Raw genomic sequence first — 26,881 nt, 5'->3', positions numbered from 1 at the left:
TAAGTGTCACAACAATGAAGTGCTAATAATGGGTTTAAAGTGGACTGGGACTCATAGGAGAACCATTTAGCCACCATGCCAACTTCAAGAGACATGTGCCTAAATCAGGGTTGGAGAACTTGTGGACTTCCAGATGTTGTTGGACTCAAACTTCCCTTGGCCCCAGTCAGCATGGCCAATGGTCAGGAATGATGGAAGATGGAGTCTAGGAACATCTGGACACCAACAGGCCTAAATTTTTGAGAGTAGCATTTGCTTTCCAAAGCGCCATACTTAGGCTGCCATAAAGAGACGTATTTAGAGATGTTCACTATAGTAATAAGCTCTACACTGTTTCATTCAAACATCCATTCATGGCAGAGCAAAAGCATATTTCAAGCTTGTGTTTTCATATCAAACACTTTGCAGTAATTCGGGGTGTTTTTTTAAAAATAACATAACTATATTTATCGAAGGTCATATGAAAACAAACAGCTTGTAAATAGTTTTATGAATTGCGCCACACTTTATAAGCCTCCCTTGCTAGGCATCAATATTATATATAAACCTCAGTAATAAATAAAACTTGGTGATGTTTCTAATAACGTCTTTGGAGAGAGGTGGGGCAGGGGCCAGAGAGGGGAAAGAGAGAACCTGTCTAGTTATATACACTGACAACTTTTCCAGGGCATGTTTACTTCCTCTTGCCAACGGTTTATTCCACTGAAGTGTAAAAGAAACGATAGCTTATTGTGTTTCTAATGATGGTTTTATATCAAAAACTGACTCTGTGATCTTAAAGGCTTACAAATTGTCCCTAGGCACAAGTTTATACAAGTGCACGGCACCATCTGCATGTAATTTTAGCAAACAGATATCATGGAAACTTGCAGTCTCTCCCAGAATAGTTTAATTAGATGTGAAAAGTGGGCTATGCTCTTCCATTAACTTCAACAGTTATAAAAACAGTGTCAAGTGTTTTGCGATTGAGCTGGCTCCACTGTATGGCTCTTTGAAGGTGTGTCTAAGGATCTGGAAGGCACCCATTGCTTCAAACTGCCCAGTGTTAAGATCAAGCTTCTACTTTGCATTATTTCAGCAGGATTTCATAGGAGCGAAGGAAGCTGCCTTAAACTGAGTTCAGTCCATTGGTAGATCTAGCTCAGTATTGTTTCACTGACTGCCGGATTTCAGGCAGGGATCTCCCCCAGCCCCACCTGAACATGCCAGAGATTGAAACTTAGACTTTGGCCTCCAAAGCAGATGCTCTACCACTGAGCCACACACAGCCCTCTCCCATAACTGAAGATTTCAACTTGCCATGCCACAATCAGTGCCAAACACTCCCTTGACTCCATGGGATGCCAGATTGAGTTACTAGTTTTGTTTTGCTAGCAACCTGGACCATTTAAGTTCAGCGTTGAGTGATGCTGCTGTGAATATATATATGTATGATGACAGTTATGCTGGTGTTACTTGATCCTTTGGCAAATGACTAGGCAAATTCTAGTTCTAGTAATATATCTCTATTCTGGTGAGCCACTGATTCAAACAGAGCGGTGGGACATAAGTGATAGTTTTCCAGATAGAAGGGAACTTGAAGGAGGAAGGATGCAAACATTTAGCTCACTTGTGCCTCTAGCAAACAGATGTTGCATGCTTCTTATTTTTCAAAAAAACCTCCCAGCAAAAGAACACATGAAGCTGCCTCATATCATTGATTTTTGATAAGATCTGTTGGAACAGTCTCCCTCGGGAGGTTGTGGGCTCTCCTTCCTTGGAGGTTTGAAAGCAGAGATTGGATGGCTGAGATTCCTGCATTGCAGGGGGTTGGACTAGATCAGGCATGGCCAAACTTGGCCCTCCAGATGTTTTGGGACTACAATTCCCATCATCCCTGACCACTGGTCCTGTTAGCTAGGGATGATGGGAGTTGTAGTCCCAAAACATCTGGAGGGCCAAGTTTGGCCATGCCTGGACTAGATGATCCTTGGGCCCCTTCCAACTCTACGATTCTATGATTTGTCCATCTAGCCCATTAATGTCCACTCTAAGTGGTGGTGACTCTCTGGGGTCTCAGACAGAGATCCTTCCTATCATCTGATGGAGATGGCTAGGATTGAACCTGGGAGCTTCTGCATGAAAACCATGCACTCAAACCACTGAGCTATAGCCCATCCTCAGTGTGGTGTACACCCGTGTGGTGTAGTGGTTAAGAGCGGTAGTCTCGTAATCTGGTGAACCGGGTTCGCGTCTCCACTCCTCCACATGCAGCTGCTGGGTGACCTTGGGCCAGTCACACTTCTTTGAAGTCTCTCAACCCCACTCACCTCACAGAGTGTTTGTTGTGGGGGAGGAAGGCAAAGGAGATTGTTAGCCGCTTTGAGACTCTTTAGGGTAGTGATAAAGTGGGATATCAAATCCAAACTCTTCTTCTTCTTCTTCTTCTTCTTCTTCTTCTTCTTCTTCTTCTTCTTCTTCTTCTTCTTCTTCATGATGTGCATGCACTCTATGGAAAGTGACCATTCTCTCAGACCACTTTCAACTTCCAAAAAAATTATCGTCCAGTTCCGGTCTCCATAGATCTATATTACTGCTTGCTTTTGATGCTGCTTCTTATTGCTGCCTATAAAAATTAGAATCTGCATATTAAAATTAAAAAGCCACCCCATAAAGGTCTTTGTGGCAATATAGGACACTTCCAGATGACCTGCTTATTGATCATTCATCCTAATTTGTTTGCATGGAGATTAGATGGCGTTGGCTCACGATGTTGCAGCAAAGCAAAGGTTCTTCCACACTTCCCATTTCCTCATCCCTTTCCTTGTGGCAAAAAAGCCTGATCTTTTGGGATTTGTTGTGCAAGAGCTGAAAATCAGCATTAATTGTGCAACCTGAATTTTCTGGTATGCGAATGGATCTGACTCGAAAATAGTGACAGTCTGGAAGTGCCCATGGAGGAAAAATTTCGTTTTACACAAATATTCCACAGCCTGCCAACTCAGGGCATTTTGCATGGAGTTCGCTGGCTTCCACCCCTCCAGTCCAGCTTCAGTTGTGTCTGTATTCCTTCATCTGCTGTTTTGCTAATTCTACAAGAAAGGGAGCACATGCTGTTGCTCAGCAACAGTTGGATGGAAAACAGTCTTTTACCACTTCTGGAGTCTTTTTATGTTTCGATGATATCTTCATAAGCTGCCCTGGGAATTTATTTGAAGAGCAGGATAACAATTCTGTAAATCATATATATTAACAGTGATCTCACTTCTCCAAGTATTGGTACTTACGGTATGTAGCAGCGTCCACGCAATAGATATCGGTAAGCTTGGAGAACCCAAAAAATTGCAGAAGTATAATCTTTAGGTGGAAATTCCTAAACTGGGGAACCCCAAAATGCCATGATGAAATCTGAGTACGCACAGCGGCCATGGGATGCTGACTGATTATTGCGGGGCGGGGGATAGGAGAAGATGGGCAGAAAACTGGGCGGGAAGGAGTATGGAAGGCAGCATCCTGATCAGGAACACTCCACACTACAGCGTTATGCTGCAAGTCCGACTTTGCAACTGACTAATTCTATGATGGGAAGGGTCATAAGGGGAAGAAAGGCGAAGGGCATTTGACTGAAAAGGAGGAAGTGGGAGACTGGAGACGTGGGCCCCTGTCTAAGGCAAGGATCTCACAGAGGTTGCAAACTGTTTTGAAATAGCTTACGATCTTTCACTTTCTCCTGCCTGGTGGTAGCTAAGTTTCCTTCTAATATTGCTTCAGATTTCCAGAGAGGAGATAAAATGCACACTGAATTTAGTGAAGTGAATGCCAAAAATGGGGCTTGGGTTCTAGAGGAAGTGTCGGGGTTATGGCTCCCTCTGGTTTTAGTCAAATTGTGCCCCCCTCCTTGTGTTGTCTTCTAAGAACAGTAGCTAAGGGGAGGCTGAGCCAGTCTGCAACAAAAGGTGAGGTGGTTGATTCCTTCTGTCCTCCCTGTAATGTGAGCATTCTGCAAAACTCTTTGCAAAAATCTTTTTGCTGTACTCTTGCAGCTTTCAGAAGCACAGTAGATAGTAGCATAGCAGATAGGAGCATGTGCTTGGATTGTTGCCATCAGCACGAACTACCAAAAGTTCCTTGCCTCTTCCTCACCCCTGGCCTGCTGCCCTTTCACCTTATTTGGCACAGTTATCAGGTCAATGGGGTAAAGTGTAACAGAAGTTGTTGAATTCAGAATATCCTGATAGATGACTTTCCTGGCATGGACTTTCAGGAGAGGAGCCATGTGGTGCCCTTTGCATTTGGAAAAACAAAAAAGAAAGAAAGAAACACCCTCTCTCTGTATAAGATAGTTACTAACTCTGTCTGGAATTAGCATGCCGTACTTCGAAGGTGGACTGTAACTCATAACAGCACACTGTTTAGCTTTCTTGTAATTGTAGGTCATTTCTTGGTGTGTATGGCAGGCAACACTGGCTCTAGGATTTGAGGGCTCTCATGTTGTGGCAGCCTCAGTCGAGCCCCCTAACCTGGAAAAGTAAAGCCACGTGAACTGATAATTCCCTGAGGCTGCATCTGATCTCCTTTGTTATCCTTTGCAAAATAGAAATGGTATCACTTCTCGAATGATGGGGCATTGATAAATAGGGTAGCCATGTGTCCTCCTTTACGCAGGACGGTCCTCCTGTTTCAGTGATGGGACACCTTTTGTATCCCAAGTGCCATGTTCCCTTTTGGGAAACCTTCTGAGAGTTCCATGTGCCAGTGTTGGTTGGGGCCAGAGGCAAAGGTACATTTTTCTTTTCTACTGTAGGCTAGTTTCTACACACAAACCTTATGATGCATTTCCTCCTCCTTTTTTTGGGTAATAGATCACCCTACTGGCAAATGTCCACCCTGGCAACCTCTAGAGCAGCGATTCCCAGTTAGCCAAGAACTGCAGACTCCGTTTTTCAAAAGCCAAACCATGGCCCCCCACAATTTTGATATCTCTGTAGTAGTTTATTGTTACGTGAATGGTGCCATGGAACACAAGGGTGGGTTATGTGGACCCCTGGGGGTCTGTGGACCACCAATTGGGAACCAGAGCATGATGTAATGCCGTGGTCTTATGAACTTCTGTTCCAGACCTCTAACTTGGCCAGCCGCTCCTCCACTCCCTGCATGGAATAACTGGTTGTACCCAATTCACTACACCACACAGATAGAACAGGCCAAGGGAAGCAACAAAGTTCTCTTCTTATCTCTTGCACAATGTACTGTGGGACTTTTTGGTCTGAGTCCCAGAGCAGTAAGATTTACGGATCTAAATTTAGGTAGTGTGGCAGCTAAATTATTACAATGCCCTGCAGTAAAAACGAATACTGGAACACCAAGTGTCTAGACATAACTTTAAGGCTGAAGCTTTTTGGGGGGGCAGGGACAAAGTTTTTGAGCTATTTTTAGTTCCGCCATACATCCAATTTCCACCCGAACGCTGCTGCCGACTTCAGTACTGTATTCCGAATATGTCCGGGAAAATCTGGATGTATGGCAACCCTACATTACTACATTTCTTAAGACCCATTGACAGCCATGCTCACCTCCCCAGCATTTTTTGTTGATTCATTTGAAGTGTAGTAGAATCAGCAAGATGGAACCAATGGGTGCGGGTATCCAACTGTTGACTTTTAAGGGCCTCGTTGCTGGAAGGGAGAACCTGGGATCAACAGGCCGCTGGTCACTGTTAAAGCCACATGTAGCACAATCCTATGCATGTTTTCTCAGAAGTAATTGTGCATCTCTACTTTCCCCACACCCATAGTCACAAATGGCATCACCTCTGGGGCAGGACAGTATGGTTTGAGGGGAAGGGCCTCAGGTGTCGAAATGAATCCCTGGCTGCAGATTCCCCACCCCTAGTACAGATTGCTTTGTGTGGTTTTGCTAAAACAAATGCTTTGGGTAAAATAATGGTCTCTATAGTGGGTATATTGCATATTTTCATGTGTATCGCTGTTTCTCTTATTTAGCCTTGAATCCACCCGACAATCAGCACCGCCACTGCTTCTGCCTCGTTCATCCTTTCTGCTTTTCTGCCAGTGGTGCATCTGGTTAACTGGCTGTGCTATTTTGACTTAACTGGGGTGCGAATTCAGCTGCCCTTTATTTAAAAATTAGCTGCCCATTATTCAAATAAGTTTATGAAGGTGTGCTTTGAATTTCTCCCCCCTCCCCTCAATTGACATGAAATGTCACTTTTATTTTCTTTTGTGTGATATGCATGAGATGTATGAGACTCTATTTTGAGATGAAAGGCATAGCATAGCATTACCATATTTCTGATAGTATCTTTTTTTCTGTGGTTGGAATATCCCTGCAACCCACCACTGAACGACACAAAGGCAGATTGTTCCATACGGTCAACAATGCATCCTATGTGTCTCAGCTGAAAATTCCAGAAGTACAGTGAGTGTTGTTGGAGAAACTGTCATCTTTTTCATCACAGCATTGGGTCCAGAATTAAGAGCGTCCAGTTCTACAGCTCCCTGGAAACTGTATAAAATGTATGCACGTGGAAATGCTTCCACAATGGTAGTATGCTACACTCGTGTGACTTATAAAGAGAGTGCACAGAATTCATGTCGGCAGCATGCCGGGCTCAAGTGAAAGTTAACTTTCTGACTGTTATTAAAGCCACATTCACAGGGAGGATTTGAAGAGTCAGAGATGTACCAAAAGCACATGGAATTCCTGAAGAAACACACATAAACCAATTTGTTCAGAATAAAGCTAAGGGCCACAGAGTTAGAACCAGTTTCAGATGCATGCCATAGAGACAACTGTATGGGCCTTTGCCCACCTCACTTAGCTTGGTGCCACATCATCCTAGCATGGGGAACAATAAGCCAAGAGTCTGTGAGTGTTGGGTGATGATGGAAGCTGGAGAAACAGACATGTCTGCCCCACATAAGTCCAGCATCTGTTTTGGGGGGCTCTCCTGGAACCCTAATGGGGAAGCAAGATCCATTGGGGTGCTAATGCCTTGAACCCCTCTATCCTGTGATCAGGTGGCATATCTGCGTATATGAAAACATATAATAAACATATCACAGTCTCCAGTAACCTTCATTGCAAGGAATCTGAATCCTGGATAAGTGTGGGAATCCCTGGGGTCTCTTGAGACTGGGGTGCACAGAACAATCAAATTGGCAGGGACATAGTTGATCACCAAGCTCTTTTTTGAGGCAGGACCTTCTATGCACTGACTAAACTTTGACTAACCTTTAAACAAAGGACTCAAGAGGCAACTTGTTTTACTGGAGAACTTTATGTTGAATCTGTGGTTTAGCCAGTTTTGTTGTGCCTATTGCAACTCTCTGATTTTATTATGTCAATAAAATAAAATAAAGTAATTCATGGCCTATAGATTCGGGGGGTGGGGGTGGGAATTATGGAAAGTAAGATTATATAATACTAGTGTTATGAAACCACTGTGGAACTATCATGGCTGTTCCTAGAACATCATGAAGAAAATGGGATATGTCATTAGAAAAAACCTTTATGAGCCAGACTGAACTCTGTAGGAATACTGCTGATGTGAGTGGAGTTATACTAGGATGATTTTGATCTATTCCTTGTGAGAGCTATTTCTCATTCACCAAGATAACAGCTGCAGAATGCTCATGACAACTGTAATCTTTTTTCTTTCTTTTTTTTAAAGGATTAGAAGTAAAAGACTCTCCAGGACAGAATGACAGTCCAAACTTTCTAGCTGTGTAGTAATGGAGTGGAGTAAGCAGTATTTTTTCATGATTGTGTTTAGTGTGAAGCAAGTCTCAATTCTCGTGGAAATTCTTTGCTTTCTACACATGCACACTTAGATATATATGGATTCTGCACTGACCTGTATTTCCATCCCCTCCCCTGTGTGGCTGAAAATTCCCGCCGGCTGACATAACAGCTGTACAGTGCTGAAGGAGATCCAAAAAAAGGCTGAAGTGCCATTCTCTGGTTGCTGTTTCCAGCCCGACAGCATAAACGAAGTAACCATTTGCCAGCTTCTGATTCTCTGCTCTTGGTATCTGCTTACAGTACATGACGATTGCAGGGCATTGCACATCTCACACTGAAGCAGGATATCTGAGTATCGAGAAAACCTTATGTAAGATGTTAAGATGTTGTTACACTGCTGCAGGTACTATTGCAGGTATTAGTGTCTAATGTGCACTCAGAACACTAAGAATCTACATTTCATGGAGTAAATACTTTTTTCATATTTTTCTGTATTATTATTTCTTAATGAGGAACATGCACCTGTTTGTTAAACCAATTTCTTTTTGTGTCATTTGTGAACCTAAAAAAGGACAGTGCATTTTAATAGTCCTAATATCACTATAACAAACTGCCTATATTTGTTTTTTAAATTTTAATAAAAGGAGGCTGGCTTAAAAGGTTAACATCCCTAATAAACTGAAAGGGTGATAAAAAAAATTAGAATGTTAAAAGATTTCTTGAGTTTTTGTAGCATGGGTTGGCAACAGTTTTGCATCTATCATACTGAAATGCCAGACTCAACACCTATCTCTCTTTAGAATTTATAACCTGCCCCTTCATTCACATGGAATGTGAAGTCATATATTTTAAGACTTGCAAAGAAGAGTATGCACCTTTTTTTTAAAAAAAGGTGAGGTGTATGCACACTTTTTCTTTATCTGTTTTAGAGGTGCAACCTCTACTTGAATTGCTCCTATATCCTGTATTTTCGCACTGGTACCTCCTTCAAACTCAGTTGCAGTTTGACTTAATTACCAAACATCAAGCACTGGTTATTCTGACTGTAATTCAACTTGCAGCGTGGACAGAAGCAGGAAGCCGTTTTATTACTTCTCTGCTTGCACAGAGTGAGTTCTTCCCTACTTTCGTCTCTAATCATAGCAACACATTGTGGGCTAACTACGAACCAGTGTTTTCAAAAAGGGGGGGTATAAATCTGGAAGAAACTATGGTGGTATACTCCAAAAGGCCAGAGAAATGTTGACGGAGCCAAAGAAAAGTAGGTACTGCTTTTTATCAATCCAACAGTAGGAGTTTTCTCCTGGTAAAATGGTGAGTATGGGTAGATGTACCTACAATGTATCAGGCTGGGGATATTTTCCCCCCTTCAGAGAACTTTCCCCCCAAAGCTACTAGGGCTAATGGACTGAGTACTAGGATACAATGGTGTCTTTGTAAGATGCAGGGGAATTTTAAGTGGGAATCTCCAGGACATTCATTTCAGCATACATCACCACTGAAAAGGTCTAAAAATCACTGCAATTTTAACTGAAAGGAGAAAGTATGAATAAGCACAGATTTTGTTTTTTGATATACAGGCTTTTGAAGGAACTGGCATAGGCACATCATTCCATACATTTCTACTAGACAATGTAAGTGGATGGATTCATTTCACTGCCGTTGGAACTATTTTCTCAAAGGCAATTCTTTGTTAGCAACAACAATATGCATGCAGATTTGAAGAAACGGAAAACGTTTCCTCACCAGAAGTTATGGTTCCAGGATGTGTAACTTGGCCTATTTCTATTGATTTCATCAGACTAACTCTGTTTATAGTAACAATCAATTTCTACATAGTCAAAGCTATAAATATTTTTGTACTATACTTCTCGCTAGAATAATTACAGAGCAATGGATTTCTCATTCCCACTTACAATGAAAGAATGGGGAATGGGTTTTGTAAAAAAAAAAAAAAAAAGTATTTACGTTTTGATCTATGGAGAAAATTAGTACTGTAATAAGTCTAAATTCTCCTTCCCTTAACTGTGTTGCATATTCTCATCCCTACTGTTGAAGAATAAAGCTGGAAGACAGCCTGGCACTGTTGTAGAGCAGAGCCTCCTTGGTAGCTGCACCGCATCTGTAATTTTCCCTCCCTGGGAAGATCATTTAGTGGGAAAGACCTGGTATTAATCCCTAACACAACAAGGTGGGCAGGGAGGCCATGCGCTGGGAGAGGAATGAAACGTAAAGCTCCCTGCTCCTCAGCTGATTGGCGTGGATCCTTGAAGGTCCAATTTTAATCCCTATTGTGGTGCACTGGGGAAGTTTTACCCTTCCTGTTCAGTGTGCCACAATGGGGATAAACCATCATTCATCACTCATCAGATGATTCACGTAAATATGGGGGGGGGGTGTCTTCCCACTTGTTGTGTGTGAGGCATGGAGGTTAAAACTTCTCCATCCAGCATACCACGATGGAGATGAAAGTCAGACCACCCCTGCCCTTCAGCAGATCAACACTGTTGAAGTGGGTAGGCACAGATTTCATCCTTATCCCAGTCCATGGCAAATTCTGGGAAACAGATGGAGAGACCTAGCAACCAAACTAGGCCCACAGACCAAAGGGTCCTCCATCCCTGACCTAGGCCAATAGTCTGAACCATCTGACAAAAACTTTTTTGTTTCAAGTTTTCTGGAGCACTATAAGAAAAAAGTGTCAATGGTTTTAATGTTAAAGGTTTGAGACTATTAATCCACGTCGTGTGCATAGTTACTTGCCTTAGGTTAATTCTTGGTAAAAGGTGGGATATGCAAATCATGGGCAACCCAAAGATTATATTCTAACAGCTGTGCATCACTGAAGATAACACATTCATCAGATATCTTTTATTTTAGGGTATCAGTTAAAAACCGGTCCCTTCTACCTGGCAGCAAAGGGTTATAATAGAAAGCCCTCATTTCAGAACATTCTTCCATAAAACTCCACTGAACAAGCATCACTAAATGGCAATATATGATAGCCATCTTTGAATACTGAAAGGGCTGTCACATGGAAGATGGAGCAAGCTGTTTTCTCCTGCTCTGGAGGGTAGGACTCAATCCAATGGATTTAAGATACAAGAAAGGAGATTCTGACTAAACAGCAGGAAGAACTTTCTGACAGTGACAGCTGTTCAAGAGTGGAATGGACTCCCTTGCGAGGTGGTGGACTCTCCTTCCTAGGAGGTTTTTAAGCACAGGTTGGGTGGCCATCTTCATGGATGCTTTAGCTGAGATTCCTGCACTGCAGGGGGTTGGACTAGAGGACTCTCAGAGTCCCCGCCAACTCTACAATTTTACGATGATTTATTCTTAATTACAGTATTGGCAGGAAGCACTGTGTATTGTCAGCCTTAACTGGCACTGCTTTTAAATGAAGAAGTCATTGCAGTTGTTTATTTTCCTCCAAAGGTACAGTGGTACCTCGGGTTAAGTACTTAATTCGTTCCGGAGGCCTGTTCTTAACCTGAAACTGTTCTTAACCTGAAGCACCACTTTAGCTAATGGGGCCTCCTGCTTCCGCCGCAGCATGATTTCTGTTCTCATCCTGAAGCAAAGTTCTTAACCCGAGGTACTATTTCTGGGTTAGCGGAGTCTGCAACCTGAAGCGTATGTAACCTGAGGTACCGCTGTATACAAGCTTTGGTGGCATCACCACAGTGGTGATAATTTGGGGGGGGGGGAGAAAGAAAACCTGGATTCAGCCCAAAGTATCCTATCCCATCCCAAGATAATTGATGCCATACTTCCTCTTGGAGGTGTGCAATATTTTGAGGACTATCAGTTTGAGGCATTAAAAAGAAACGAGAGCCAATTAGATAAAAGGCAGAAGATGGCCCTGCATCCTCTTTGTGTGGGCTACACAACTGCTTCCCACAACTCTGCCTTGCAGACTCTTGGATGGATGGCTGTGGCTTCTGAGCCAATGCCACACAACTTGCAGATATCAGGACACCACTGAATCCAGGCCCCAGCAGACAAGCATCAACCTAGAGTGCAGCCCCCTCTCCCCTCTAAGCATCTTTGCCCAGTCCAGTGACACTTACTGCCTGACTTGGGGGGTTTGTTCTGGCTGCCTTCTATGGGTTTAGGACTGACACTACTGGGATTTCAAAGGCGGAATTGACATTGGGGGAGAATTTCCCAAAAGTGGTGCTTTGTCCTGGAGTTCAGAAAAGTCAATCGAAAAATCATGGTTCTTTTCCTCGCCTTTCCCTTTTAAAAAGCTCAACAATTTCCGTGGTTTCCTTAAAAAAAAAAAAAAAGCGTTCACAATTTGGGGGTCTTCCTAAAAACTTTCGGGGTGCCCTGTTTTTTTTTTGTTTTTTTTTACTTTTCGAAATATGGCAACGCTTGAACCCAAGTGGTATTGGATTTCTCGTGCTTTCTTTTCCAGAACTTTTTAGGTGGGTTTTTGCAACGGGTCCCCTTTCTATTGTCCTGAAGCAGGAATCAAGAACCGCACGCCGACTGCCCTTGCTTCCAGGGCCGGCTCCTTTCCGCGACCCGCCTCTGGCAAGCCAGCCGCGCAACCTCCAGCCTGCTCCGTGTGCGAGAGCGAGCCGAGCGCGAGCGAGTCGGTAGCGCCGCCGCCGCCGCGACTCCTCCAATCGCTGGTCAGGTCCCTGCCCCAAGGGGGCGGGCAGAGTCTTTGATGTCGGGGGTCCCGGGGTGGCCGGAGAGTCCGCGAAGCTGGCACCCTTCCCTCCTTGCGCGGCAGGAAAGAGCGAGGCGGCGGCGGCGGCAGCAGCAGCAGCTCTGGAGGGAGCGAACGTGGAGGGGAGGCGGCGGCGGCGGCAGCAAGAGGCAGCGGCAGCAGGGCGCGCCGAGCCGGCAGCGTTGCCTTTCGCGAAGAAGTCCCAGGCGAGCGGGGACGCCGGGGCGGAGAGGAAGAGGCGGCGGCGGAGGAAGAGGAGACGCAGCGGCGACGGGCACAGCGGGAACATGAGGGAGCCGCGCCGTCCGAGGTCGGCCCAGCCGGCGAGCGGCTGCAGCAGTTGCCGCGGCCGCCGCTGAGGCAACAAGGAGCGGCGCCCGAGGCGTTTCCCTCGAGAGGGAGAGGCCGGCGGAACCATGCGGGGTCCGGAGGGGTTGGCGCGGCTGCTGTACCTCGCCGCCCTGCTCGCCGCCAGGACGTGGGAAGCCCGCCTGCACCCCAAGCAAGGTAAAAGAGGCGGCCGGTTCGAAGAGCGCGCCAACCCGGGCTCGGGCACCCGCGCGAAAAGCCCCGGCCGCTCGCCTCACGCCCCTCTCCGCCAGCAAGCCGCTTTCTAGGAACCCGAGGCTTTGGCGCTGCGGTGGCGGAGGAGGAGGAGGAGGGACAGCGGCGTGAGGCGAGCGCGCGTGCGCGTGGGGAAGGAGCCTCGCACGTGCGGGAAGAGCGCGCGGCGCGCGCTGAGGCGAAGGCAGAGCCCGGCTGGGGCTGGGCGCTTGTCTCTTTCAGGTGCATTCCCGCCTGGAAGGCCTTTTTTCTCCCCGTCCTCGTACATGGTTACACTATGGCAGATAGGCCAGAGCAAAAAAACATTTCAGGCACCCATAAGAAAGACATTTGTCCTGGGTTGTGTTTGGAGCTCCTTATTCAGTGGGCAAAGAGGAGCAGTGCCTGTTCCCACTGGCCGCCTGTTATTATTGCATGGACGTTGGAATTAATTCATAAGCCCCTGAAGAAATAACATTTTCTCACTTTTATATCATAGGATGTGTTTTGGAATATGCCAGACTTTCAGTGTTAACTCAGCTAAGTTTTTACTCAGGGTCAGCCCACTGAATTAGCATGATTAACTTAGGCTCGTTAATTTTTAGTATGTGTACTCTGAGCAAATCAGTTAGCACCCAATGAATGCTAGAAAGAGCCCTGAGATTTTGGACTGGTTTTAGTCATCTGGTGACTTAACATCATCATCATTCAAGTTTTAAAATGGTGCGTAGGAGTGCAGCCAGAAAATAGCCTGTATTGTATTGTTAGGAAGGTCAGGTATGAGTGAAGCAAAAGCCATTGTTTTTGCCCTTTGTATATTGATGATGAAGGGACGCGGGTGGCGCTGTGGGTAAAAGCCTCAGCGCCTAGGGCTTGCCGATCGAAAGGTCGGCGGTTTGAATCCCCGCGGCGGGGTGCGCTCCCGTTGTTCGGTCCCAGCGCCTGCCAACCTAGCAGTTCGAAAGCACTCCCGGGTGCAAGTAGATAAATAGGGACCGCTTACTAGCGGGAAGGTTTCCGTGTGCGGCTCTGGCTCGCCAGATGCAGCTTTGTCACGCTGGCCACATGACCCGGAAGTGTCTGCGGACAGCGCTGGCCCCCGGCCTCTTGAGTGAGATGGGCGCACAACCCTAGAGTCTGTCAAGACTGGCCCGTACGGGCAGGGGTACCTTTACCTTTACCTTACTATATTGATGATGCATATATTGCGCCATTGTTAGTTTGTACATCTTTTTCAAACCATGATGACCGAAAGATTGAGTCAGAGAATTGGGCCGACTTAGCTTATTGCTGTCTGCACCAGGCATGGCCAAACTTGGCCCTCCAGCTGTTTTGGGACTACAACTACCATCATCCCTAGCTAACAGGACCAGTGGTCACGGATGATGGGAATTGTAGTCCCAAAACAGCTGGAGGGCCAAGTTTGGCCATGCCTGGTTTACACTGACCGGCAATGAATTGCCAGGGCTTTTGCCCCAATCCTATCTGGAGTTGGTGCATGTGCAGATTATTTGTGCAACCTCTCTGCTTTCAAAAGGGCAGATCGTATTGCACTGGTTTCCCCAAAGAATAGAAAGTCTAGCCTTGTCTCCTTTGGTAAGCAGTAGACTGTGATGGATCCCATGCCTGTATCAGGAATCTGCACCATATTCAAAGTGTGTACCTTTGCTGTTTTGTTGCAGAGACTTTGGTGAAACATCTGCCGTCCTATGAAATAGTGACACCCACGCGGGTGAATGAATTTGGAGAAACTTTTCCTCATACTCACCACTTCAAAAGGAGGAAAAGGAGCATGGAGACAGGTGTGGAACCCATCCCTTTCAGGACTCACTACCGCCTCAGTGCCTATGGACAGGTATTCCAGCTGAATCTGAGTGCTGACACCAGCTTCATCGCTCCTCGCTATATTGAAGTACATGTGGGGGCCACTGAAAGGCAGCCCCCCTCAGATTTGCGCCACTGCTTCTATCGTGGGCATGTTAATGCACAGGAAATGCACACAGCAATCTTCAGCATTTGTGGTGGCTTGGTAAGTACTGTGTTTCTTTCATTCAGGTTTGTTCTGTCTGAATGGGAGAGCTAACTTGTTGGAGAGCTGGCTGCTGAAGTGGAGGTTTTATGGGTTGCTGACCATAAAGGAAAGAGATTCTGAAGCGCTGTTGGCTTCAAATAGAGATGATATTCTTTGGGATACATATATGGCGTTTATATATAATATCTACATTTACCGTAATGGCATTCTGTCTGATATCATGAACTTTGTAAAATGCAACAAAACTGTGTAGCGGTTTGGGATTCTGGCAGTCTTTTCTCTGTCCAAAGTACAGTATGATGCTGGAATTCAGTAGAGTATACCTTTTCCAATGGCACTATATGGGATTGCCATATGGCCTCTTTAAACAGCGTCTGGGCGGAAATTGGTTAAATCTTGGAAATCGCATAAATGTAGGAAGTGTAGATTTTTGTTAATTTCATTAAAAATAGCTGAAAAACTCGTGTTTTGTTTTCTGAGATTTTGCAGACTCAGAAGGGGTTATAAAGAACCGTTGCAGCATACACAGTGTGTCACTTCAATTCAAGTTTCGTCTGTCCTACTCACTAGGGAAAGTGCTCCCCACCACTAGCAAATTGCAAGGCTTTCTTCACATTTTTTTTTTACAGATTGGAAATTAAGGCTGAGAAGTGATGTATCCAAAACCATGCAACAGCCTGTGCTAGGGCTTGGAAGCAGAACTCTCAGGTCCCATGTGCTATCTGCTTTCTAAAAAGTTACTGTGTCGCCTATGCGTGTGATATCTGAGCACTTTCTACAGCCAGCTAGCCCTTCTGAGCCTAGATTCGTGTAAAAAAAAGTGGATTCAGCATCTGCTGCTGAATAACTCAGGTCTTTTGAATTTCAGCCCGTGTTTCATATTTCCAGCTATGACTTAATTTATGTCCAGATCTACTTTTAGCAATGTCAACAGATTAACTAAAATTTTAAGTCCTTTTAAAGGAAGTTTATTTGAGATCTAAGCTATGGAAAACTGAAACTCTTTGAGTGCTGGAATCTTGAAAAGAATGGGGGAATCCAACTATTACACTTTTTGACATAAGGCTTTACTGGGACATGGATGAATGGAGTTAAATAGACTATATTTTGCAAGCCATTTAAACCTACAAAGGCATTTCCACTGTGAGTTCCAGCTGTGTTTTGCTGCGATGGTACTTAAGGCAAACAGAGGGTTATGGAAAGGTCCCTTCAGCATGTGTCCATTGAGGTCCATTGAGCATATGCCATTGAGCATGTGTAAATGTCCTGTGAGTGCAGTTTTTGGCCACAGGAGGGCTGCTGAGAGGGGATGGGTCAGTGGCAAGAAATCCCCATGCATGAAAAGTGATGGGGTAAATGGACTGTATCCTGTGTAATTTCTGTTGAAATGATTGGCTTTCTAGTGTTTTAACTGTTTCCTGAGAACCATTTGACTCTTTTATGGAAAGCTATTTATATTATTTCAGGGACGCGGGTGGCGCTGTGGTCCAAACCACAGAGCCTAGGGCTTGCTGATCGGAAGGTCGGCAGTTCAAATCCCCGCTACAGGGTGTGCTTCCGTTGTTCAGCCCCAGCTCCTGCCCACCTAGTAGTTCGAAAGCACGTCAAGTGCAAGTAGATAAATAGGTACTGCTCTGGCGGGAAGGTAAACGGCATTTCCGTGCATTGCTCTGGTTCGCCAGAAGTGGCTTAGTCATGCTGGCCACATGACCCAGAAGCTGTCTGCAGACGAACACCGGCTCCCTCGGCCTATAGAGCGAGATGAGCGCGCAGCCCCAGAGTCATCCGCAACAGGACCTAACGGTCAGGGGTACATTTACCTTTACCTTTGTTTATATTATTTCCAAAAAAATCCTTTATTTATTATTGGTATTAATCACATTAGGATTTCATTTTATTTACTATTATTTCCTAGGAAGTAGAATTGACGGTGCAATTGGTGCTTAATCTATACACACGTTTCAGTAGTTGTTCTAGTATCTCTTCCTGCCCTTTGCTGAAGTGCATTTATGGCTCAAAGTGTGTTGAGATTCATGATCTAGAGTTATGCGTACTTAAGACGTGAAAGTTTGTGGCTTGCCACTTTGGCTTGTTTCCTGAGAACTATCGCAGCCCCCATTTCTCAATTTTGTTTTGGCAAACCTCCATACTAAGAGATACATTATGAGCATACAGTAACTTCAAAATAGGATATTGCTGTTGTGGTTTCAGTTTGTCTTATTTGCTATAATTTAACAATGTTGTATCTTCTAGCTTCACTGTTGCCTCTTATCAGTAAACAAAAAGAGATTTCATAGAATCGTAGACTTAATAGAGTTGGAGGGGACTTGGAGAGTCATCTAGTCCAATCCTGTGCAGTGCAGGAATCTCAACTAAAGAATCCATTACTTCCAGCACATTTCTGAGCACAATCCAAAGTGTTGCTGCTGACCTTTAAAGCCCCAAAGGGCTTCGGCCCTGTATACCTGAAGGAGCATCCCCACCCCCCATCATTCAGCCTGGACACTGAGATCCAGCTCCGGGGGCTTTCTGGCAGTTTCCTCATTGTGAAAAGTGAGATTACAGGGAACCAGGCAGAGGACCTTCTCGGTAGTTTTGCCCACTCTGGAACACCCTCCTGTCAGATGTCAAGGAAATAAACAACTATCTGACTTCTAGAAAACATCTGAAAGCAGCCCTGTATAGGGAAGTTTTTAATGTTTGATGTTTTCTGTAGTTTTATAATTTGTTGTAAGCCTCCCAGAGTGGCTGGGACAACTCAGCCAGATGGGTGGCATATAAATAACATAATCATTACCATTATCATTACATTTTGGGTGAAGAGAGAGGCAGCTCCCCCTTCTCTCTGTCACCCAAAAGCATTTCTCCATCTTCTTCACTCAAGGGACCTATTGCTTGCTTGTTCTTCCTCTTGGTTTGAACGTAGCCAAAGAAACTCTTTTTATCTGACAAACCTGAGTCTGCTTCACAGAAAATCTGTAATTATCAACCCACTTGTAACCTGCCTTCCATGCTTCTTAATACAGAAGTTGAGAAATTGGGGTGGGAGAAATGCTAAAGGGCTGGTAATGGTCTCTACCCATGACAGACACCCCCTCCCCTCACCCTTGTTCTTCTTTTACAAGGCAGCAGAAAGCTTCTCAGCATACTTTCAAGCTGCAAGAAAAACCTAGGACACAGGTGTGGTCCTTGGCAGCCAGGACTCTAACTCTGGCTATGAGGAATCAAACTGTATCTTTATTGCCTATTCCCACCCCAGGGTTAGAGGTGATGTGAGTTGTAGTCTAGCCACACATTTCCCATATTTGCTCTAAAGGCCTCTCAGTCTACTGGTACCCTCCAGGCAAAGGTAGTCTTGAATAGGCTCAGCAATTAACACCCAATGTTTAGCGGAAATTGTCCAAGCTTTTGAAGGATCTTCTAACTTTGGGGCGGGGAATATGTATCTTTTTCTACCCTATCTCTCTTCCCATGAGTTCCCCGTGAGTACCCATGTTTATGCCTTTGTTACCTAATGAGTGTTCTGCATTCTGTTTTCATTCTACACCATATGAGGAAGTATTTCCAAACCAGACAAACCAGGATTGCAAGAGCGCCAAACCATAGTTTGATATTAAATCCAAACCAACCCATGTCTTCAGCATTTGTAAATCCTTCAAAATATCAGTAACCAAGTTGTGTCATTATCAAGTGGCATCATTTTTTTGGAGTTATGGGCATGCAATCTTATTTTGTAGAAGGCTAGTTATATTAATATCAATAATTATATAATTAGCAGTGTGAAAATGATTCCAGATGAAAAAATCTTTCCTCGTTTTGTGCCAAACCCTGATACATTAGAGAACAGTTCCTTTCATTATTGCAATTGAAGTATGAGAAGCTCCTTTGATTGATTTGATGACAATTATGTCACACACTTTCACATATTTGTGAGGAACTGCAATGGATCATTGCTGTAAATGTCAGAGGAAGAAAAAAAGCCTACAAGACATTTACAAGCTAAGATTTCAAACATATACTGAATGTGCATGCAAATTGCCTGAATATAATCAGATATATAGTTACTTGAGTAGAGTATATTATCAGAATTCTGCATTTGTCCAAGCCTGTTTAAATAATCAGAGTTTATAACAGTGGCAGGACTGAAGGTCTAGGCACCGTGACTGCAGTCCTTCACTCAAATATACGTACTCAACACTGAAATAAATGAGATACATTCATTACTGTTCACTGCGGGTTCCAGTGTGCAATATTACATGTACTTATCTGGGAATGAGCCCCTTTTAACAAAAAGTTATTTACTTCTGAGTAGTCATGTTTAGGGGTGTACTGTTAAGAGGGCAGTTCTACAAGCACTGCTTCAGGTATGACAAAATTCCTCTGTGGAAAGCACATCTAATGAAAATCTATGTGTAGTTTGCCAGGTGTAAACATACCGTAGTATATAACATTTTCTTCATAGAATTGTAGAGTTGCAAGGGACCCCAAGGGTCATCAAGTCCAACCCTCTGTATTGCAGGAGTCTCAGCTACAGCATCCATAGCAGATGGCCATCCTACCTTAAGGTTACCAGATGTCCCCGTTTCCCAGGGACAGTCCCCGGATTTACAAATCAGTCCCCATACAAAATCCATTGAAGTTGAAAAGTGTCCCCAGATTCATTGAAAAAATCTGGTAACATTATCCTACCTTTGCTTAAAGATCTCCAAGGAAGGAGAGTCCACAACCTCCTGAAGGAGACCATTCCACTGTCAAACAGTTTACATGGAAGTGTTTTTGCTGTGTGCACACATACACACAAACACACTGAAGGGGTCCTAAGCATATGACAAGTACTTCTTGAATAAATGCTGTGGGCTAACTAGAAACATTTCTTAAAGATGTGATTCAGTCATGCAATGTGCATACGTTCTGGCATGCAGATGTTAGAAGGGAATGACTGAGAAGGGAGCTAAGGGAAAAAATGGAAATATGTATCAGTGCTGTAACCAAAGGACACGGCAGTTATGTGCAATGGCACGAGTTTCTGATCATTTGCAGGCAGGCAGACATAATTTAGAATTCATTCTAGACGCCACAAGCTAACTACTTTTTTCTAAGTTCTATATTTTTCTTTTACTTTCACTTCATTGGTCAGTTTTAGCTTCCTACAGAAATGGGCAACCAGATCTGCTGAGGATTTCAGTGCCTGCAGGTGGATCAAAATGGCCTCTTAAACATAGTCCAGAGAGGAAACAAAGAGGTAAAATATATTAATTCTTATTAAACTTAGTTGTCACCAAAGTCTGTTAAGAAATGCAGGGTGAGATATACAATTGACCACAATGCAGTCTTTCTTCAATAGGACAGTCACTATTTAAAGGGGGGGGGGGGGGAAGAGTCCTTTCCTAATGTAAAAGGCCTGGCTTCTTGGAGAATCTGGTGTTACTCTTGGCAGACACAATAAATTTCGTGAATCATCTTACCTGCAATTAAACCAGTTTTATGGTCACATATTACCTCACTTTTCCATAGTTCCAGATGTTGTAGATCTAATTCTGCTATATGTGGTTAAGATATCTAAATGGTCCCAGGATATTGCTAGTTGCTTGAAAGATACAGGGCACAGACCCGTAGACACAAATCTGCATAATATCTGCATATGCCAAGTTATATCTGTGTATGCAAATGTATAATTTAAATGTTACAGAAGGCAAATTCAATAATTTTCGATCAGGATAACCCCTATAAATTCAGTTAATTCAGAGTAAGTTCATTTGCATCCCCCCCTAGATCACCTGAAATCCATTCAACTTTTAATTCATTTACCCAAAACTAATTTCTTCACAGGTCCTGCTCCAAATAACTCTTAATTCCATTTGACTAATGCTTCTCCATCACTCCCAAATCATCTAGGAAAAGCCATCTTAAATTTATTCTCCGCAATTTATATTCTCCAAAATTCATTATCCACCCAGAAACACTTGGTTCACTCAGAAAAATACATGGGCCTTATGCATTATGGGTCCACCCTTACTTGATCTGTATAGGTCTGGGTCTCAGTTGTGTCCTCATGATATACTCTGCGAACCTTAAGGAAGGGTTACTGCATGGCGAATGATCCATTTTGTTATATAGGGTCAAAATGACTGTAGTGCTGCTGCTACCACCGCTGCTGCTGCTAAATAATTATTTGATACTCATAGTCTGCTAGATGCCTGTGGTCTGTAAGATCATGTTCTAAGCATAGAAATGACTCAGCCCTACTGAAAATGCCTTCAGACAATCTAGTAGGTGGAAAATGTGGTATTAGAATCAGGTGGCATAGTATTTGTGGCGTGTCCGAGTCGAAAGTTGGATATTTCTCCTGCAGGAGCTGATATTCTGTCCAGTTTTGACAAAACAGTATGAGTTATTTCTTTATTTCTTTATTAAACAACCTTCATGAAAAGCAGTGAGCATACAATCTTCAGCATTGATGAGAGTCTGATGACTGAGTTACTTTACTACAAGAAAACACATTTCTAGTGATGTGGCTTCATAATTTAAAATCTAGGAGGTGCCACTTTAGTAAAAGATGCAATATTTATTGTTTGCGAGGTCTGCTAGGAGGTTTGGCTCTGTGGTGTCTTTGTAGTTCTCCATTACAGAAAATGTTAGGGCTCAAGATTTATGTCTAAATGGTGTTTGTGATACCATAGGTCAGGATCACATTGTTAGTAATCATTGCAATTTTTCGTTGAGTCCATAATTTTGAATTAGAAAATTTTCCTAAGTAAATTTGCATAAAGTAATTTGTATTGTATATTTTCAGTTTTCATTGGAAAAAGTTCTGAGACCCTAGAAGGTTATTTACTTCAGCATGTTTGTTTTATTTGTACTGTATTTCGTAAACAAAGCTAACTACTTTGTAACTAACCGTATTGCATAATATTTATTTGCAATTCGTACCCATTCATTGTTACTGAGGAACTTCAAAAATGGAGAATTTACCTTGGAAAAATAAAGCATTGGGAAATTTTCTGCTACACATGACTGGCTGCAACTGAGTGTTGTTCTCCCCCCTCCCCAAGTATTAGCAGTTATTTTATAAAATAATAAGCATAAAGGCACTGGTGAAGTTGCTTTCAACCTCACAACTTTCGTTGTTGAAGCTGTTAGCCGCAATAGTATTAGAAAATGCACACCATAACGTAACAAGCTACATATTTTCACTTTATACAGTAGAATTAGTGTTAGAGTTATGTGAGACTTCATTAAAGTAGTAGTAGTTGTAGACAGAAAGCTGTTGTAACAAACTAGTTGATGTAAGAATTTTACATGAATATATGTGGGTAACAACTTGCTTGTGATTTAGTATTTGAGTTAGTGATTGCGCCTAACTGGTGCTTACATATAGAACCAATTACAGTGGTACCTCTGTACAGTGGTACACTTCAGGTTACATACGCTTCAGGTTACAGACTCTGCTAACCCAGAAATAGTGCTTCAGGTTAAGAACTTTGCTTCAGGATGAGAACAGAAATCGTGCTCCGGCGGCACGGCAGCAGCAAGAGGCCCCATTAGCTAAAGTGGTGCTTCAGGTTAAGAACAGTTTCAGGTTAAGAACGGACCTCTGGAATTAATTAATTAATTACTTAACCCGAGGTACCACTGTATATAGTAATAGTTTAGGGATATACTCAGTAAATAGTGTAATTATATGTCCCTAGGTGGCACTGAACTTTGCAGTATCTGAGCGGACTCAGGAATTTCCTGTTGCTGTTTTGATATTGTTGAGGAGATATGATACATTTCTTATGTAGCTTATTGACTGGATTAAGCCTTCCATGACATGCATTGCAAGGCAGTAAGAATACCAGTATTACTGGGCATACTGGGAACTAGTTTAACCAGTGAAGCTCTTGGCAATAAGTTGTGAAGTGTCTGGGGATGGGGCTTCTCTGTGTGACCTGGCAATATATGCAAGGCGTGATATGTACCATTTGACTGATGTGAGTATATGTCATCAAGAAAGCAAGAAGTGGAAGAAAGACTTATCGAATAAATTTAGTAATTTATTTAAGAGTTTTGTGTACCACCCTTTGGCAGTAGCCCCAGTGCGGTAAATGGTGTCAAAAGTCACCAAGATGTCAAAGAGGATCAACATTTTTATTTCCTGTTCCTCTCCCAGCACAGGTCACCAAGCAGTTTGAGTACCCCAAACCAGACTTGAAACCAGATTGAAAATCATTTTTGTCCAAGCTGAAGCTGCCCCATCATCATCTTTTGGGTGTAGGTGAAAGTGGCTTTGGGAAAATGACCTCATGGGTCTATAAGGGTCCCATGCCCAGCTACATTTGGCTCATAGACAAGAAGTTCGCCACCCATTCCCTAGGCAAACAAGTAAAACTGTCCTGAAATGTGACATACTTCTTCCAAGGGGTGTTGTTCTGCCATTTTGTATTCTCCTGTTTTAAGTCTTGTTTATTTAAGATAGCCTTCAGCAACTGTTCCTCTTTTGGTAATATTTAAAGAGCTCACATTCATTCCAAAGGATCTATTCAGTCTTTTCATTCATAGAATTTTGAACTGATTATATTAACAGATAGTAAAGTTAGAAGGGTAAAAGTTCTATTGCACATTGCATACATGAGTTCACGCACAAAAGTTCACACTCATTTCGCAAAGGCATAATGGCTTGGCACCAGAAAGTCCTGCACTCGTGTATATATGTGTTAATCCTATTATGTGACCCGGTTAGTAAAACTGGCTTTGCTGTCCAATGCTAAATGTTTCTTAACCCAAATTTTAGGCTAGTGGCTAGGTTCAAAACATGATCCAGGCTAAAATCTACACATTGTTCTTTTTGTGCTTGACAGGTTTCAGTTGATTACCTCCATGTTTCCTTTAATATTGTTTTTGTTAAGCGTGAGCACAGGTTATTGTTTTCAGAGTCAGCACACCTTATTGCCAAACTGTAAAATGTTGTCAACACATCATTTTTCTATCTCTTTAACTTGGAGACTGAGAAGATCCTTCCAGCATGCATTCTATCATTTAGTATGCACAAATGAAAGGGCTTTTGTCCTCTTCATGCATGTACAATTCCTATTGAAGTAAAAGAGGTTTAAACTTGTAGATGGAAAGGCAGAATTTGACCTCATGGCTATGTAGTGGGCTTTAAAGCAGCCTTTGATAGAGTTGTGGTCTGTTGCTCTACAAAGGAGTATTTGACTTGATTCAACTGATGATTTATCCTGGAGTGCTAAGCTTGTTTGTTATGTGCTTTTGTTTACAGCACACTGCACTCACCGTTTTATCACATAGTGCAGTGATATTAAAATTCTACTTGAAGTGAATGCATTTAGAAACACAGCCTCCCTGCCCCATCATGTATAATTCTTTATAAACAGCAGGGGTAAGAAACCCTTGGTCCTCTCTCAATAGGCAAATTGAGACCTTCGCTCACTTGCCATGTGGGTTCTTGCAAGGTCACCATAGCCTTTATTAATCTGATCCTGCCTTTTCTCTCTCCGCTGATTCCCATGCATGTCCTGGTAGGCTGTGTCAGTCAGGAATGGGAGTTTCTGGGGGACATGAACAAAGCTTGGTTTATTAATGTTTTCTGATGAGAGAACCTGGCTGCATAAGCAGCTGTGTGGGCCAGAGTGTATTGAGTCATAATTCACCAAAATCCAGAACCTATTTAAAAGAGTTGCTGCTAAAAACAGATAGAAAAAAGATATCTCTTGCTTGTATGGGGAAGAGGAATGCAGGAGTCTTTGTTTTGCCTCATTCTGGGAAGAAAAAGAGGCAACTTGTCTATTTTGTCCATTCTTAAATTATGACTTACAGATTGATCAGTCAGTAAAGTAGGCATCTCCACCTTGCCTTTGTGCATACCTGGGATATTTATTTTGAAAATAGCAAGATAGTTTGTGCAAGTGTATATTTATTTGTGTGTGTGCTAGGGCAGAAGTGTGTAACCATATTTCTACAAGTGGTCTTTAGCCATTTGAAGATGTTTTTCCTGTCTTCATATAATCCATAATACTGTAAAGCCATTTCAAAATTAGTGTCAGGTTTTTTTGGTCATTATGTCTGAATTGGGATGTCATAGTTCCCCTGCTGCAGACTTGCCAGTTGTGTGTCTGTGTGTGTGTATGCCATCTTGAGCAAATGCTCTTTGCCTGTGTAGATGACGACAAAACACTTATCTGAAATAGCTGTTCATGTCTTCATCATGTTTAGAGTTACATGGCCTTGGAACTTGTTTATGTTCATTGGTAATAATAATAATAATAATAATAATAATAATAATAATAATAATAATTTATTTATTTGTACCCCGCTCATCTGGCTGGGTTTCCCCAGCCACTCTGGGCGGCTTCCAACAAAGATGAAAAATACACAAAAATATCACATATTAAAAACTTCCCTGAACAGGGCTGCCTTCAGATGTCTTCTGAATGTCAGGTAGTTGTTTATCTCTCTGACATCTGATGGGAGGGCGTTCCACAGGGCGGGCGCCACTACCGAGAAGGCCCTCTGCCTGGTTCCCTACAATGTTTTAATTGTAGAAATGTCATGCTGAAGATACTGGATGGCCAAAACTAACGTATTATTTATTGCAAGCATTTATAGTCTGTTCTTCACCCAATGTTTCCAGGGCGGAAAATACAAATACAATAATACAACAACAAGATAAACAAAAATCAACATCATCAAGAAACAATTGATAGTAAACATCTGCGATAAAACCGCAGCAACAAAATCAGAAATCAGGACAGTGCGATAGAAGGTGCTATCGGTACCTAATGCACTTCATCCCTCCTGAAAGGCCTGAATGAGTAGGTGTATTTTCACCTGTCAGCAAAAGTCAGAGCATGATGCACCTCAGAGGGGTGACCTCATTCTATCAGCACCGAACCATCATCTCAGACTCAGCTACATTAGTTGAAAAACAGCATTTCAAATGTGTTATAAGCATGCAACACCAGTTGACACTGTAGAGCACAAAACTTTTCTATGTAATTTTACATAGTGGGTTTTTTTCTTTTGTTATAACGATTTAAATTATAGCTCATTTATAGTGGTTTCCGCCCCTGTGTATAGATCCATCTCTCATTGAAGTACATATTTTTAAAGGAAAACCTTTACCCATAAGTTCATACAATTGGATTTATAACCTTCAAAAATGCTTCCTGATTCTCTGAATGCATTAATTTTCCAGTTCTTGGTTCCAGAATAATATTTCATTTACTGGACAACCCTTTATTCAGCTTTATATTTTTGTTCAATAATCCTGATCAGAGACCACCAGACTCTCTAACATCCTCTTCAAGCTTGCTCTGGCTGAAGATTTGTTATTGTTAATCAGCCCCATCTTCCTCTCACCTGGGGCTCATTATACAGTGACTGACAATTCCCCAAGAGCCATCTTTCAATTACTTGCAGCTGTCCTTGGAGGCCCAAGTCTACCAAAACCCATGGCAGCCTGCCATAGCTACTTTTCTGAGTTTTGTTTCACATAAATCTCACAGTATTACAAAATGAGCAGCCAGCAATTGCTGTTACATAAACTGCAGTTTTCCAAGTTCTTGGAAGAATTAAGGCTGAAGAATTGGACTCAGTGGGATATCCTCTTGCTTGGGAAAATAACAGGCAAGTCAAAAAGTGGAAGCAGCAAGAAGGCAAGAGAAGAAGCCTTGCTGGATATAAGCAAAGAAGTAAACAGGATGCTTCCATACCATCAACTGAAATAGTTTTCTCTGCTGATGAAAATAAAAGAACAAATACCTGATGCCCAAGATGGAAATGATGGAAGTTATGAATTGACTTTAGGAAAACCAAGTAAACCTTCCACTTCTAATAAAAAGGCAGAGTACAACATCATTAGAAATACATAATGTTGCTATGCA

The 26,881-nt window shown here is 42.8% G+C and overlaps 1 protein-coding gene across 3 annotated transcripts in view; it reads left to right on the top strand.

Annotated features, from left to right (window-relative positions):
• Nucleotides 1–12,341: 12,341 nt before the first annotated feature.
• Nucleotides 12,342–26,881, top strand: part of ADAMTS20 (ADAM metallopeptidase with thrombospondin type 1 motif 20) — an 83,648-nt gene continuing 69,108 nt past the window's right edge. For 2 of the 3 annotated variants that reach the window (XM_077934661.1, XM_077934660.1), the window contains exons 1-2: nt 12,342–12,931; nt 14,650–14,996. In XM_077934661.1, the coding sequence (XP_077790787.1) occupies nt 12,841–12,931; nt 14,650–14,996 (438 nt within the window). In that variant the 5' untranslated portion in view covers nt 12,342–12,840. Of the gene's footprint in view, nt 12,932–14,649; nt 14,997–20,136; nt 20,242–26,881 lie in introns of those variants that run through there. The other variant, XM_077934662.1, reaches the window with a different exon arrangement.

The sequence above is a fragment of the Podarcis muralis genome, chromosome 10 (genome assembly GCF_964188315.1).
Source record: "Podarcis muralis chromosome 10, rPodMur119.hap1.1, whole genome shotgun sequence".
In the NCBI taxonomy this organism is placed as follows: Eukaryota; Metazoa; Chordata; class Lepidosauria; order Squamata; family Lacertidae; genus Podarcis; species Podarcis muralis.
Note: the sequence above shows the minus strand (reverse complement) of the source record. Positions and strands in the feature narration are given on the sequence as shown.